This window comes from Cinclus cinclus, chromosome 1 (genome assembly GCF_963662255.1).
Source record: "Cinclus cinclus chromosome 1, bCinCin1.1, whole genome shotgun sequence".
Taxonomy (NCBI): Eukaryota; Metazoa; Chordata; class Aves; order Passeriformes; family Cinclidae; genus Cinclus; species Cinclus cinclus.
Window position 1 is genome coordinate 135,725,957 of NC_085046.1, and position 14,951 is coordinate 135,740,907.

Genomic DNA, 14,951 nt, shown 5'->3' on the forward strand with positions numbered 1-14,951 from the left:
TTCCTATAACAATTCAGTCAGTATAATTCATGAAAAGTGCAAACTGGGTATATTAGCAAAGGTAATTAACATAATTGTGGAACTAATTTGATGTAAGTTTTATTTTTTTTATATGCTGAAATATACAATGCATAAACAAAAATTGAAGAGCTTAACTTCATTTTCCAGTTTGGCTACTGTAAAGAGGATTTTATTTTTTGTTTTGCAGAGTGAACCAATTTGCTCTGGAACACAACCTCCACCCCCTCAAAAACATAATCCTCATACTTTACACTGAAGCTATGCTTGTTTCTTTAATGTATTTAACAACACAATTTTCAGCAATTTCAACATGGACCTGAATTGGTGTTTTTAATTTATATGGAGCATCAAATTCACAGATGAATCTTAGACTATTCCCCCATGCCCAGTTATTCCTTTGACAAGCATTTGAGATCCGGATTTGCCATCCACTTTCCATGCTTGTAAGTGAAAGGGGTCACTACAAGACGGTTTCAATATTATAGCAATATAATTAATATCCCTCCTTGTAGTCCAATGTAATTAAAAGAATCACTGGGGGGTTTTAATACCAGAGAATATTGTATACACTGGTACTAACTGCTAATATGTCCTGCACATATCTAGCAAAATAATATACAAAGTCTATCTTCAATCTTGAGGAATGCTAAAGTTTCTACATTACTTTTTTCTTTTTTTTTTTTCCTGTGCTTTCCACTGGGTTGAAAATGGTAAGCCTGTTTTTCTGTAAAACTGCTTATTCAAGTAAAACTGAAAATTAATTTTAGAAAATAAATAGTACTTTTTTGTGCTCATTGATTATTTTTGAAAGCAATCTAAATCTTACAGCTTCACCCAATTTGCAGAAAGATTCAGAAAAATTAACATGATTTTAAGACCTATAAGAATAACAAATTTGAATTCTTAATGTGGTTATTTTCTTGTCTCCCCAACTTTAATAAGTTTAAAGCTCATCTTCCAAAGAAGAGACATGGTTAAAAAAAGCAATTGTCCAGTTTTATTTTGTTTACATTGCACTGAAAATTTACATCATACTTTTACAAATCCTTTTTCATAAAAATATACTTCTTTACAAAAGTGTATGCATTAATATAAGAGGAGTAGCCAGTTGCAGAAGAAACATTTTAAACGATCTCAAATGTATTAACCTTAACATTAATGAATGAATAATAGTTATTGCAGTCATTTGAATAAACAAGAATAAATAACAACCAATGGTATAAAATATAAAACAGCATCCTTTTAGTAGAATACAGTTTGACAGAGTTGTATGAATAGTCAAAACAAAGTGTTGTAAAATGATTTATAAGAAATTCATCAAACATTATAGAAATCCAAGCAGCAATCCTGGGTACAATGATTTTTGGTAGGCACTCTCTATTACGGTAATAAAAAGGTTATTTTCACAGAATTATTAATGTCTGAAAGGGACAATAACAGATAATTCACACTGGCTAACACACAGCATTTGTGAGTCATGCTATGAATGGAAGACAATGACCTACACCAAATAAATTACTGAGTTCCCGCTGAACAATTCTGATATGAAGTAACTTTAAAACTAAAAATTGCATTTCCTTAGAAGTGATTCTGGAATGTCTAAAAATTGTATTGAGGGCTGTGGAATCTGAATTGTCCCTAAAATGAATGGATTGTCCCTAATAAAATCATGGCTTTATATATATATATCTCTCTCTCAATTTTTTTTTCCATTGCACTATGATAATATATTCAATTTTAAATGAGTTGTAAGGTTTTGTTTCCATAGAGTATGGAATATATAGATAAAGTAGATGTGAAAACACAGTATTTCCAAATTATACCTCCCTTCTGCCTTGCAGATCTGATCCAAAGTTCATTGAAGTCTCCTAGAATCCATCAATTTCAATGGGATCGCATCATGCTTTGTGCATGCATATTGTCAAAATGCTGAAGGAACAAACAGATGGGATATGGGCTAGTTTTAAGTAACATGGACTGAAAAATGGACTCCTATTTTTCATATAGGGATTTCATTACTAATATTACTGTAAACTGCACTTTTTAACAGGAAATATTAAATTATGTTTTAATTTTTGAAACAAATGTGAGATGGTCACTTCTGAATGTTCTTCAACATTAAACATTGTCACATACAAAGCTCAATTCATATGGGATTCTTCATTGTAAAATTTCTCTAGATAGATGACTGACAAAATAAATACATAAACATTACAATTTGTGACTATTGTTAATAGAAACAGAGAAAATGAACTTGACTTGGAACATGAAAATGAAGCAAGATGTAAAGCAGGGAGAAAGTCTCATTTTATAAGGACATTAAATTTAAGGGTTTTTTTTCTGTGATATGAAAAGAGTAAGCTATACTTGCTGATTTCAAAATACTACATCCTGGACTCAGAAATTCAAGTGTTCTGAGAAAAATAAAATACTTAACAAACTGAAAAAAGAAAAAAAAGAAGAAGAAAAGCATTAAAATTCATGAGAAAATGTAGCATATGACTGTTAAAGAGAAATCAGTGACCTATTGTCTCCTGTAAGTTTAGCTCTTATTTTCTACCTATATCTTTTTTTTTTTCTTTAACCCAGTCCCTCTATTATAGTTTTTATAAAGCACAGAATACTGATAGTGGATGCTCCTCCAATATATGCAAATATGTTTTATGTTTTAGAATAACCTCCTTTTTTAAAAAAGCAAATAAACTGTGAGTAGCACTCATGGAGTGCAGCAAAATTTTTTAAAACTCTCCGTGGCACACACAAAGAAGAATTCTGATCCAGTTTATGAAAAACAGAATTTAAAAAGAAAACAAAAAACAAAAACTACAACCCAGACTTGCCTATCATCTTCAGGAAAAGGTGACCCACTAGATCCTGAAAAGTGTGCTTTAACATTTTTTTTTTCATTTCTTTTCAATTTTTTTTTTTTTTTTTTTTAAATCAGTGAACTATGTGTGCACTGTGTTATGTGTCAATTTCCAGACTGAAGACAAATCATTACCACATTATACCATTGTGCAAACAGTGTTCAAGTTGGGGTCAAATCGTACTGCTTTCCCTTCCACTGACTTTGCATTTGTGTCATACATGGGGTTTTCAAAAGCAGCTTGTCCATTATTATTTTCATGTACAGAGCATCCCGTGTACTGTGTTTTAGGTGCAGTCCTGTAGAAAAGAAAGACAGAACATTTGTAACTGCAGTTTTCCTCACTGTCTTAATATGGTTTAGGAATCAGAACAGAGTTTATCTCCCAATTCCAATTCTAGGATCTAAGTATGACTTCTTGATTATTTTATTTTAACATTATTTATGCTAAGAATTAGTACTGTCTTTATTGAATTTTAAGGGCTTAATGATTCCTTGAAAATTGTGTTCACTTGGAAACTTAGTTAACAATATTAGAATAGGCTATCTGTTGTTACTGTATCCATTATCCAAGTTGGATAATCAGATTATAAAGAATACAACAAAATCTTGTAGAGACACAGCAATTCCCCAGCCAGATGGTTGATGGGTTTTTTTCCCCCTTTAGAGACTCAGCAATTTTGACAAGAATAAACTTATACCTGAAATGCCCTCTTTCACTAAATAACTCAAAATATCAGAGTTCAAATCCTTAAAAGCTTTTGATCTATATTGCTATACAAAATGAATACTATATTGTAAGTCATCAATATAGAAAGCCAAGAAAAATGCTTGCAGCATACAGCTAATAGCAAATACAAAAAAAATTACATGGACATTTTTTTTGTACGCTGGAGCAGTTGAAAACAAGTAGTACTAATTAAAATGATGGTATATGTTTTAAACTAATGTTATCTGGTAACGAATATTACTAGTATTATTGTCAGACCATCAGATGTAAATCACCATTTTGGCAGATAGTATGTACTGAAGTGTCTTGGCATTAAGGTGATTAAGGTTTCTTTAGTCATCAAATGCTTTAAAGCTGCAGGAGAAGCTTACTGCAGCCAAATAATTAGTACTGGTCTCCATAACATGAAAAAAAACAAACTGTTGGACTTAGTCTGATGAAATTGAAAAGACTGGTGGCTATTTAGTGCAATTGTATATGAACTAATAATTTCAGATGCAGAAACAGTTTCACAATGAAATCTCTTGATGGCATAATGTTTGCATATACTTGTATGCAAATAAACTGGTCAGGCATTAAGATAAGTTACTCAGGATAGGACTCTCTTCTCTCCCATGAAGAAAAGAATTAAGGCAATTAATCGTAAATACACACAAAATCTACCAATTATATTATTCAGTTTATGCCAATAATTTACAGCATCTATTTTATAATGAAGAGATAAATTTATAAAATTTTAAATAGGTAGGATTGAAAGTGCAGCACCATATAATAAACTTGTCCCTTATTTATTATACTATATCTTAATAGATGCAGGAAGAACTGTCTACATGCATATTCTGCAAAGCCTTTCTTGTTTTACAGAACACTTGATTTACACAAGCAAAAACTGAAGACAGAAAACATCACCAACACTTAGAGAAGTAGAGGAATTCTGTATATATCATTTGTACTTACTTTTGTTTATAAAGATAAAAGCCAAAACCAGCAAATATAAGGGCAAAGAAAGGCACAAGGATAGCAATGGCCACTGAACTACTATTTGTACCATGGGGTTGATTAGAAGAATTTGAACCCTCAGACATATTAAGGCCTAAAAAAAAAAAAAATAAGAAAAAACAAGTAATATTGTATACGTGTCTGTTATCAGCAACACATACTACTCCATAATTTTTGGAATTCAACAACACCTTGTTACTGGGTCATCATCATATGTTCTGCTGTATACATACAGCTGTATCTTGAAGCCACCTGGAATTTTAATATATACCATATTCTGATTAATATGTGGATTCCAGATGTTGTCAGAACAGTATACTTACTGTGGTACAGTACCTTAGAGCATAATTCTGCATGGGATTCAACTTTTGTATGTAATGAAAACACATTTCTGTACTGTGATACGAAAGTCAGATTTATAATAATGTATATGGTAGATTGATTATATTACTGATTTTATTTGTATATTTCAGTAATTAATGAATACTGCATATATAAAAGCCAATCATACTGTCAAGGAAAAGGTCAATCACCTGAAAAGGCCAACTGAAAATTCATTACTTCCACAGCTGCTGCTACTTTTACACAGAGAGAAAAAGATAGGAACAATTTAGAATAGCTAAAGTCAGATATTGATGAAAAAATAGAAATATGACCTTCTGCGTGGCTGAAGAATACATTATATACATTGTAGTTGTACCCCTTTTAAATGTGAAGAAAGATTACAACAGTGACCCAGATATTATAAAAAAAATCTTTATAGAAAAAGTGTTTGGGATTGGAATGGGCTGCCCAAGGAAGTGGTGGAGTCACCGACCCTGGAGGTGTTTAAAGAAAGATGGGATGTGGCACTCAGTGCCATGGCTTAGTTGATAAGGTGAGACTAGGTCCTAGGTTGGATATGATGATCTCCAAGGTCTTTTTCAAACAAGCTGATTCTGTGATTTTCTAATGCATCTTCAAAGTTAATTTTCAAAATTTAATTGGCTCTTTTATGAACTGCTTAGGTCATGATGTTTTCGGACTTTCTTGACCATTCAAGACAATATACAGTGAAAAAAAAGCAATACCAGTATAATTTACTGTGACTTAGAACTGTGAAAAGAGTAGGATCTGACTTTACATTCCTTCTTTCCAAGAATTAAAGAATTTCCTGAATTTGCTGGAAAAAAAAAATTAAGAAGGGACAATACTTTGTGGCTGAAAGAACATAATTTTCCATCCAAATATAGGAATTTTACCTGAAGGTAAGAACTCTGTCTAAACAGCCATTATGTTAGTGAAAAAGAAGTCATCTTCTAAAGAATTTCCAACAGTATTTTATCATTGAAAATTCAGTATAAACTAAATTCAAATTCTCACGGAAGGAGAAATATCGCAGTTCTTAAGACAGTATTAGAAAAGAAAATTAAATTGTTTTCTTAAATAGCACAACAGAATGTTGTCATCAGTTTTGTTACCAAAGCTCTCTTAGTACAGCAACAAAAAGTCAATTTTTAGGAAATAAACACTTATCAACTAAGTCTTCTTTCTTCTTAAAAGTAATATAAGTATTTACCTGCAAATATTTAGCAGTTTCCCTCTTATAACAAATGTTTAGGTGAAATGGTGTTTCAGCACCATAAGCAAAAAATCAGTTTATCAAAGCATTCTACAACATGGGTTTTCTAGATAGCTATTAATATATAAACTAAATGCATTTTACATGTAATTGGATAAACAAATTGGTCAAAATATTACAAATGAATATGTATATTAAGCAGTAGATTGCAAATCATCTATAGCTCCTTACAACTTATTTGTAATACCACTTAAATTACAGTTTAAAGATATTAATATCTCAATATTCTATAAAATGTCAATTCTGTTAACATCCTGCAGATACCCTCATACTTCTGGATATGATAAAACTGAATATGGAACAATGAACTAGCAAAGAATTAGAATTTGTTGAATACCTATTCTTTGAAGCCCAAATTGTCCATAATCTTTACCCTGGATGAATCCTTGAAAAACATATGTTGCTCCATCAGGTTCAGCAGAAACCTGTAAACAAAAAGTACTTTGAATTAAATGGGGAAAAGTTTGTTGCAAGTTACATGTATCTGTTTGAAAGGAAGCTGTTCTATTCTATATGGTAATATGCTTGACTAGCAGCTGTTATTCCCCATTAAACATCCTCCTTTTCTAGGAAATTTATATATAAAGTCCAAAAGAAAAGACAGGACTGTTATAGGCACAACTTAGACATGATGCTTTATGGTCACATATAACATCTTATATGATCTTTAAATGTATTTTTTAAAAACCACTAAGACCTAAAGTTTCTGGTAGTTCAAATGTCAGTATTTCTAAGCTCTTATATATTTCATAATTTTCTGTTTGGTTTAGGAATACGATTGAAAAAGTTATATTGCATATAATCCTAAGGATGCAAGTATTGAGGTTTTAATAGCTAGTTTTAAACTAAATAAAAATTATTTCAAATTCATTGAATCTTTATTATAAATATAATAATAATATAATATTATTATAAATTGTTTTTATATTTAATTATGATAAAATTTCTAAATAAAGAGACCTACAAGAAAGGCTTCTGTACTAACACACATTATAATTTTGCCTACATTCTACATCTGTTCCCATATTTTCCCTCAGACTGGTCTCCTGCATTTTACAAGAACATTTTCATGTAATTTAATGAATCAGCCTTGCTAAAAAGATTCCATTTGATATGTCTTGGGATTTTTTGGATGTAAAATCCAGTAGGATTTCAATCATACAAAAAACAAAAGAAAATTCCCTCTCTTCTGTAGCAGAAATATACTCACAAAACCATCCATAGCCCATTTTTCCTCTTTCAACTTGCTTGCAGATGTATGGGAAGGTGCTTTAATGAGATATATGTGGAGCATTAGCCGAGCTTCCTGGCTTTTATACACTCCTGTAGAATACAGTTTTAAAGATTCATATTTATGTTGACTAGAAAAATAATGTCATCTTTGAGAACAAACACATCATCTCTTGTCTTAAAGAGGAAAAGCAGGAAGAATAGGTACCAATTGTCAACACTCTTTGTTTAGAAAGATGCAGTCTATTTTGAAATTATTTTAATAATCATAAGATATCAATAGAAACAGTTTTTAGCTTAGCCTGTAGAGAGGAGAGACAGGAAACCCCATACACACAGCTGTTACTTCCAGCCTTGGGAAGAACATTGGCAACAATCTGATTTATAATGGAAAATATTCTGAATAAGGAAGAGTGTGTGCATGTACTTTCAATATCTATAATTTAGCCATTACATAGAAAATGTGATAATAGGGATATCCACACACAAATTCTATTCCAAAAACTTTTATTATATTAAAAAAAGTTGAAAATATTTTTTATGAGTATGGTCAGTTACAAAACAATTTCTACCATATAATGAGAAGACTTGCATGCAACTTTATTTAATTTGTAGACATAACTATTGACTCATTCTTGTTCCTGCAGAAAATCTACTCAGAACCCAAATATCATTATTTGTTAATTTGGAAATGAAAACAAAATACCACAGTATATTTAGTGATTTCATCTTCCATGGACAATGATTCTTAATGCATATTTCTTCTGTACATGCCTAAATTGAAAAAACCAAAAGTCTTCTCATATTAAGGATTGGTGGCTGCCCTATAAGAGGAATCATTACATATAAATAACCTCTGAGCTAATGAGAGGACTTACTTTTGTGTTAACAGTTCACTGAGCTCAAATAAATGAGTCTTGGCAAGATGGGTTTATTCTACTTATAATTACAGCAAGCTCAGATATCAAAATAAAAAGAAATCAAAATAGATGCATCAAATGATGGAATGCAAAACAGTAAATTATGCAGGAGGAACAAACTACTTTTCATTTGAGAAAGCTACAAACTGAGTATAGGTGAATTCAGTTTCCTAGCATGTAAATGTATTTTTTGATCCATCCTTATTTCCCTGCCCTTAAGATACCCTTTTGGTGTATAAGATCCTAGTGTTCTATCTGTAGAACAGGGAAATAAAAAAAATATTGATTACTTGATGACATCTATAATGCCTGTGCATCGACTGGAAAAGGGCAGTTGGAATCTCATTTGTTTAATAGAAGGAACCTTTTATTTGGAGGAGAAGTGTTTTGAGTGAGAAAACACAGCTGCTTAATTTTCTGATTCTAAAATTACAAAATACTACACGTGTTCTTAATATCATCACAGAAATTACATGGATGAAATTAATACAATAGAAAAAATTCACACACCACCAAGAAAAACATGGTTAGCAGTCAGAAAACATTCAGTCCACTCTCAAGCATGATTCTTCAAAGGACACCTACAAAATAATTTAGCAGACAAACCTAGTGATAAAAATTGACCACTCTACTCAATACTGGGAAATAAGATCTCAGCAGAAATACAGATTCTGTGGCTCATTGCATCCTTTCTGACTCCCCCTCTCAGCAAACAGGAGATCAGGCCCAGCCAAAAAGGGTTATGAAAGGCAGATCTTGCTTGGTGACTCTGGGCTCATTCTTTGATGAGGTGACCCAGTGGATGAAAGAAAGGGTCTGGATGTGGTCTCACTGTTCTCTAGTAAAGCCTTTGAAACCATTTCCAACAGAATCTTCCTAGAGAAACTGGCTGTTCGTGGGTCGGACAGGTGGACTCTTGACTGAGTAAAAAACTGACAGGCTGGATGAGCTCAGAGATTTGCGTTGGTTAGGTTAACATTCAGTTGGTGGCCAGTCACAACTGGTGCTCCCCAGAGCTCAATACCACGGCCAGTCTTGTTTAGTATCTTTATCAACAATCTGGATAAGGTGCCCTCAATCAGTTTGCAGATGACACCAAGTTGGGCAGGAGTATCCCTGTGCTGGAGGGTAGGAAGGCTCTGCAGAGGGATCCGGACAGTTTGGATCAATGGGCTGCACTTGGGCTTGGGAGGCCCTGGGGGTGCTAGCCATGGCTGAACATGGTCCTTCAGTGTGCTCAGGTGGCCAAGAAGGCCAGTGGCATCCTGGCTTGTGTAATAACTAGGGTGGCCAGCAGCATCAGGGCAGTGATCATCCCCCATATTTGGCACTGGTGAGGCCACACCTTAAATCCTGCATTCAGTTTTGGGTCCCTCATTACAAGAGAGACATGGAAGTGCTGGAGCATGTCCAGAGAAGGGAAATGGAGCTGGAGAAGGGTATGAAGCACAAGTTTTATGAGAAGAGTCTGAGGAAACTTGGGTTGTTTAGTGTGGAAAAAAAGGAGACTGAAGGGAGTCTACATCCTCTCTTCAACTACATGAACAAAAGTTGAAGCAAGGCTCCTTTTGGTTCTTTTCTCAAGCAGGAAGTGGTCAGATGAAAGGAAATGGCTTAAAGTTCTGCCAGGAGAAATTTAGATTGGATCTTATGAAAAAAATCACCACTGAAAGGGCTGCCTGGCATTTGAATAGGCTGTCCAGGGAAGTGGCAGAGTCACCAGCTCTGGAGGTATTTAAAAGATGTGAACATGTGGCACTTCCAGAGACGTGGTTCATTGGTGGATTTGGCAGTATTAGGTTAACTTGGTTATCTTAGAAGTCTTTTTAGACCTAAACAGTTCTATAATTCCAACTTCTTTTTTTCTTACTTAGAAAATCTAACAAGTGTCAGCTGTAGTTTCTTCCCATGTTCGTTAAGTATCTCTGACTTTCTACATCAACATTTATCAATCTCATCACATTTATTATTAGTCATTACACTACTGTGGGGAAATTTTATAATTCAGAAAATCTCAGGAACAGTACTTGATGTTTATTTAAAATATTTAAAAGAGAAACATGATAATTAGTATGATTCTTTTGCTCCTTATTGACTATTAACTCCAAATAAAGTAAAAACCTGGAAAAATAAAAACAACAACTACTACTACAAAAGCAAAACAAAAAACAAACAAACAAAAAAAACCAAAAAAAAAACCAAAAAAACAATAGGGAAGGAAAAGAAGTGGAAAAATCCCTATGTTTCAAAAGGAACTGAAATGCAATGAAAATTTCTTTGATAAGATAATAAAATTTAATGCAGAAAGTTAAGGAAACCAATGTATGTAAGACAGAAAATTGAAAGAAAGAAAGGAAATTTGCTTTCCTTAGCCCATACCTGAAAGCAGCAATTCCATATTGCTGTTTGTAAGTGTTGCATTTACTCTTCCTGAAGTTGCATTGAAACTGGTGACTGTCAAAGTCATGGGTTGCTTCTTGCTTTTGTAATTGTAAGATCCTTTCCATATATAATTTTGAGCAAATACATCATCAGGAACTATACAGATGAAAACATGTTTCAATACATTTTGCGATATTTAGTACTTAAAAAGTCAAATAACCAACAAAACATATGATAAATATTAGTATTTTCTTTACTTTACTCTTTATAAATCTTATAATTTTCAGATATAAAACATAGAAACCTGGCATGAACTTTTATGAAAAATGTATTTGCACTGAAGAACACAACCACAACTACATATTCATTTGCTTTTTTTCCTAAAATATGGACCTGTCCCAGAGTTAACCAGTTTCACAAATTCTAAAAGCTTTAGCCAGAAGATCATATTACACTCACTGTAGAATCTTTTCTATGCCAGCACAGACAGCTAGGGACATATGGCTAGCATTGAATTTTGCAGTAATTAGTATCTATTTAGATATCAAAATTTTCATATGCATTTTCTTCAAATGACATGAAATAAGTATTTTCTTTATCAACTAGTCAATTTTTCTAATGAAAAAAATATATAAGAAATTTTGTCTTGTCTTCAAATGCTTAAAAACATGATGGGCTTCAACAGGAAGAAACAATTAATTCTCTAATTTAAAATTTAAAGCAGATCATAGTCTTTCAGGGAATAAATACGCTAGATTTATACCCTTATATTTAATACTTATCATTAGAAAACTGAAAAAATGATTAATTTAACTAATGATATTTAAGCAATGAAAAAACCCCACCGAAACAACAAAAATCTACCTGTGGTGTAAAAACTGATACGTGCAAAACTTTAAAATCTTACCATTAAGTACCTTTCAAACAATTAAATTAAAAGTGGTTTAGGATGGTCTTGCTACACTTGCCAATGTAATGTATGAAAGTTATCCCTATAAGAATAACTATTTAAAATCAGAACTTTCACATTATTTCAAGCAATTCACTCTGAGCTTAAAGCTCTGTGTTCATTGGTATCTCAAGTCAGAAGCACAGTAGAATGTTTGCTCTTTTCTCTCTCAGGATACCCCTAAATCCCAGACTGGGGCATACTGGAATACCCACAGTTTTCCTTCATCACTTATTTTATGCAACACAAAGATGGGTCTTCTCCATGAAGGGTAAAGGAGCTTTCCTAGTTTTTCTGTCTCTGTACTGTATGTATATTTGTGTATATTTCTTGAAAAAACATGTAGATACTGGACATGCAAGCAAGGAAATTGCATGGTGGAAATGCTCTGATGCTGTTTATTTGTAATCTGCCTGAAATATATTTTCTGACTTTTAGGAAAACAGATCTTTATGTGCTATATTGGCAGTTAATTGGGATTGCACAAAATGAAGGAAAATTTTCTGAATTATAAACTTGATGTCTACCATTCAGCAGCACATCATTGAAAAACACTGCTTTGAACTAGTACACAAAATGTTAAAAAAAACAACAAAAAACCCAAAAATCCCAACAAATCCCCATATGCTAAAGTACTACTTTTAAACCTTATCCATTATCAGTAGAAATTAAATAAGGACACTGCTCTTTTCAAAAATTCTCTTTAGTGGACGGAGAGCTTTTTTTCTCAGAACATGCAAATATGGTCTTCAGCAAATCTGTTAAAACTGGAGACTTCAGCCAGAATTCAAGAGATTAAAACTTGCTTTTTTTCTAAAGGATAAATTCAGGGCTGATACTAAGTATTTAGGCATAGCAATCTAAATTAGCAATACATAAAAAAAGTGCAGGACTGAAGAAAACTCCAAAATATCTTTAAATTATTTCAAGGTGAATAGTACAGTTTCTAAATAGGTAAATTGCATAGAACATTATGTGTAAGGAACACAGCAATTTCAGTAAAACCAGTAAAACTCATTGCAAAACAGAAATTGTATGCAGACATAAAGGATACCTTATAGTAGATGGACTTCAAAATTAGGGAATAATTTAATTATATTTTCCCGCTTGTTAATCTAGTGCTGAATATCCTTTATACATTCTAAACCACTTAGTGTGATCTAGCGATCTCAGAAAATTGATCCTCATTGGTTTTTTTGTACAGAAATGGTTTATAACACTATAAACCTTGGAGTACTTACCACTAAGTTTGGGACTTGGTGTTCCCAATGCTGGTCTGGGATCCTTCACTAATATTTTAGAACCAGCTGTTAGAAAGAATAAATGAAAAGATAAGTCAGTAGCCAAAGAAATTAAAAAAACTCAGAAACAAAGAAAATATTTTCCATCATGGAATTTATTTGTTAAAAAGCAGATAGGATGATGTTTAAAACCCAAATACAAATGAGATTTCAGTTGGCATCAAACCTTAGTATCACAGGAGCACTTGCACACAAATTTCTTCTGTTTCCCCATATGCTCTTAAATCAGGCACCTAGAGGCTATTGATTCATTCTCAGCAGTCAAACGATGCAGAGTTTTACTTCAGAGTCCATGTTTAAGAATTTAAAGTCCTGGACCATGCATCTAATATGTGAGATGCCTTCTAATACAGCATCTAATCCTGGCTGTATCACTTGGATTAGGAACAGTGAACTGACTGCACGAAGACCAAAAAGTGAAGACACACATAACAAAGGGAGCTTGTAATAGTTTCTCTCCAGGATTTGACTATCTTCAACAGTACTGAGTGTGACATCTTTTGTTCAAGACTGAAAGTCCATAGGTGCTGCCTTAATCTCATAATATTGAAGGAGAAGGTCCCTGATTCTATAAAGGAAAACAACAGAAAGAAAGAAAGAAAAGAGGCTGTCCACAGTATTTCCAACTGCTCAGGTGATATGAGAACTGGAAGTAGGAGAATATAATTTCTTCTGTGCTCAGTACAGGAACTCTCCCACTACTGAAAATGATAAACTAAATGCATGACGACATTATAATTTCCTGGAGATTAAGCTATTTTATTTTGAAGAAACTAATTTGGACTCACTGGAACATAAAGGCAAATAATTCTGTCTCCTAATATAAAATATTCTCATGTAGCACTAGACTCAATTCCTTGCTCCAACAGTGATTTCAATGTTTTGTGTTGTGGGTCTTGGCTTTGAACCCAGGCCTTTTCTCTCCAATCCATGTTCTAAAAAAATACACAAGAAAAGAAACTACCTTCCCCCCGAGTTGAGTATTTTTCTGCATAGGAAGGAATCTTTTGCAAGGACTGAGAATATTTTTATTGAGAATAAATTTTAGCTTTTCCAAAAGGTATTTTCTTGTCAGGTATGCTAAAACTGTAAAGAACCAAGGGTGGGGGGTTGAAATGCAACCTAAGGTTCTTATGGACTATTACTACTGATTGATTAATCCCTATTTCCACTCTGTTTTGAAAGAAACTTATTGAGCTTCACTGTACATTGTTGACATGGAATGCATGGTTTCAACAGCACGTGCTTTCTGACTACATTAAGTCCAGGTTAGAAATAACTGGATCACGCTTTCCATTGGGCTTTAGTTTAAAAAGATGATGAGTCAATTTCCCTTGTCAAGATGAATAAATTTCTAGTCAAGTCCTGAAATTTGAAACACAAAATAAAACTTAGATACAAATATTAGATACAAATCCAAAACTAAAACTAGTTAATTATGCAGTTTAAGTTTCTAGGTCCAGATATTTGAGTAGGACTCTCAAGATTTCAATTTTGTATTTAAAGAATACAATTCTTTAATTCCCGTACACTTCCCTTTAGAGCTCTCAGCTCCTAACATTATATTCCTTTTCATCCATTTCCAAGTTATTTTTGTGAAGTTCACAATAAGGTGAACAACTTCTTTCAACAGCAGCAGCAGAAAATTCTTGAATCAAAAATACAATCTATGAATCACATTTGGCCTGCCACAATACTTTTCAACTACTTAACAAGTCATAAGCTTCCTGGCTGGTAGCTTTCTTGTACTTTCCCAAAGCTCTGCTTTATTTTCCCCCAGCGCTTGCCTGGCACGCAATTTCAGGACACCTGTTTTTTAGTAATACAAACTATTCATTTCCTATTTGCCTTCCAAGTAGCAGTGTTTGGCTACAAAGCCTTTGAATGCCTCTGTAAGAGCCCTGGGGATAACCACATCTGAAACATTAGGTA

General features: G+C 33.0%; 1 protein-coding gene across 3 annotated transcripts in view; it reads right to left on the reverse strand.

The window, feature by feature from the left end:
• Positions 1-2,629: 2,629 nt before the first annotated feature.
• CSMD3 (CUB and Sushi multiple domains 3) overlaps positions 2,630-14,951 on the reverse strand; it is a 590,741-nt gene continuing 578,419 nt past the window's right edge. For all 3 annotated transcript variants that reach the window (XM_062491358.1, XM_062491350.1, XM_062491342.1), the window contains 6 exons: positions 12,960-13,025; positions 10,767-10,925; positions 7,448-7,560; positions 6,575-6,662; positions 4,575-4,710; positions 2,630-3,186 (listed from right to left, as the gene is read on the reverse strand). In XM_062491358.1, coding sequence (XP_062347342.1) covers positions 3,027-3,186; positions 4,575-4,710; positions 6,575-6,662; positions 7,448-7,560; positions 10,767-10,925; positions 12,960-13,025 — 722 coding nt within the window. In that variant the 3' untranslated portion in view covers positions 2,630-3,026. The remainder of the gene's footprint in view (positions 3,187-4,574; positions 4,711-6,574; positions 6,663-7,447; positions 7,561-10,766; positions 10,926-12,959; positions 13,026-14,951) is intronic.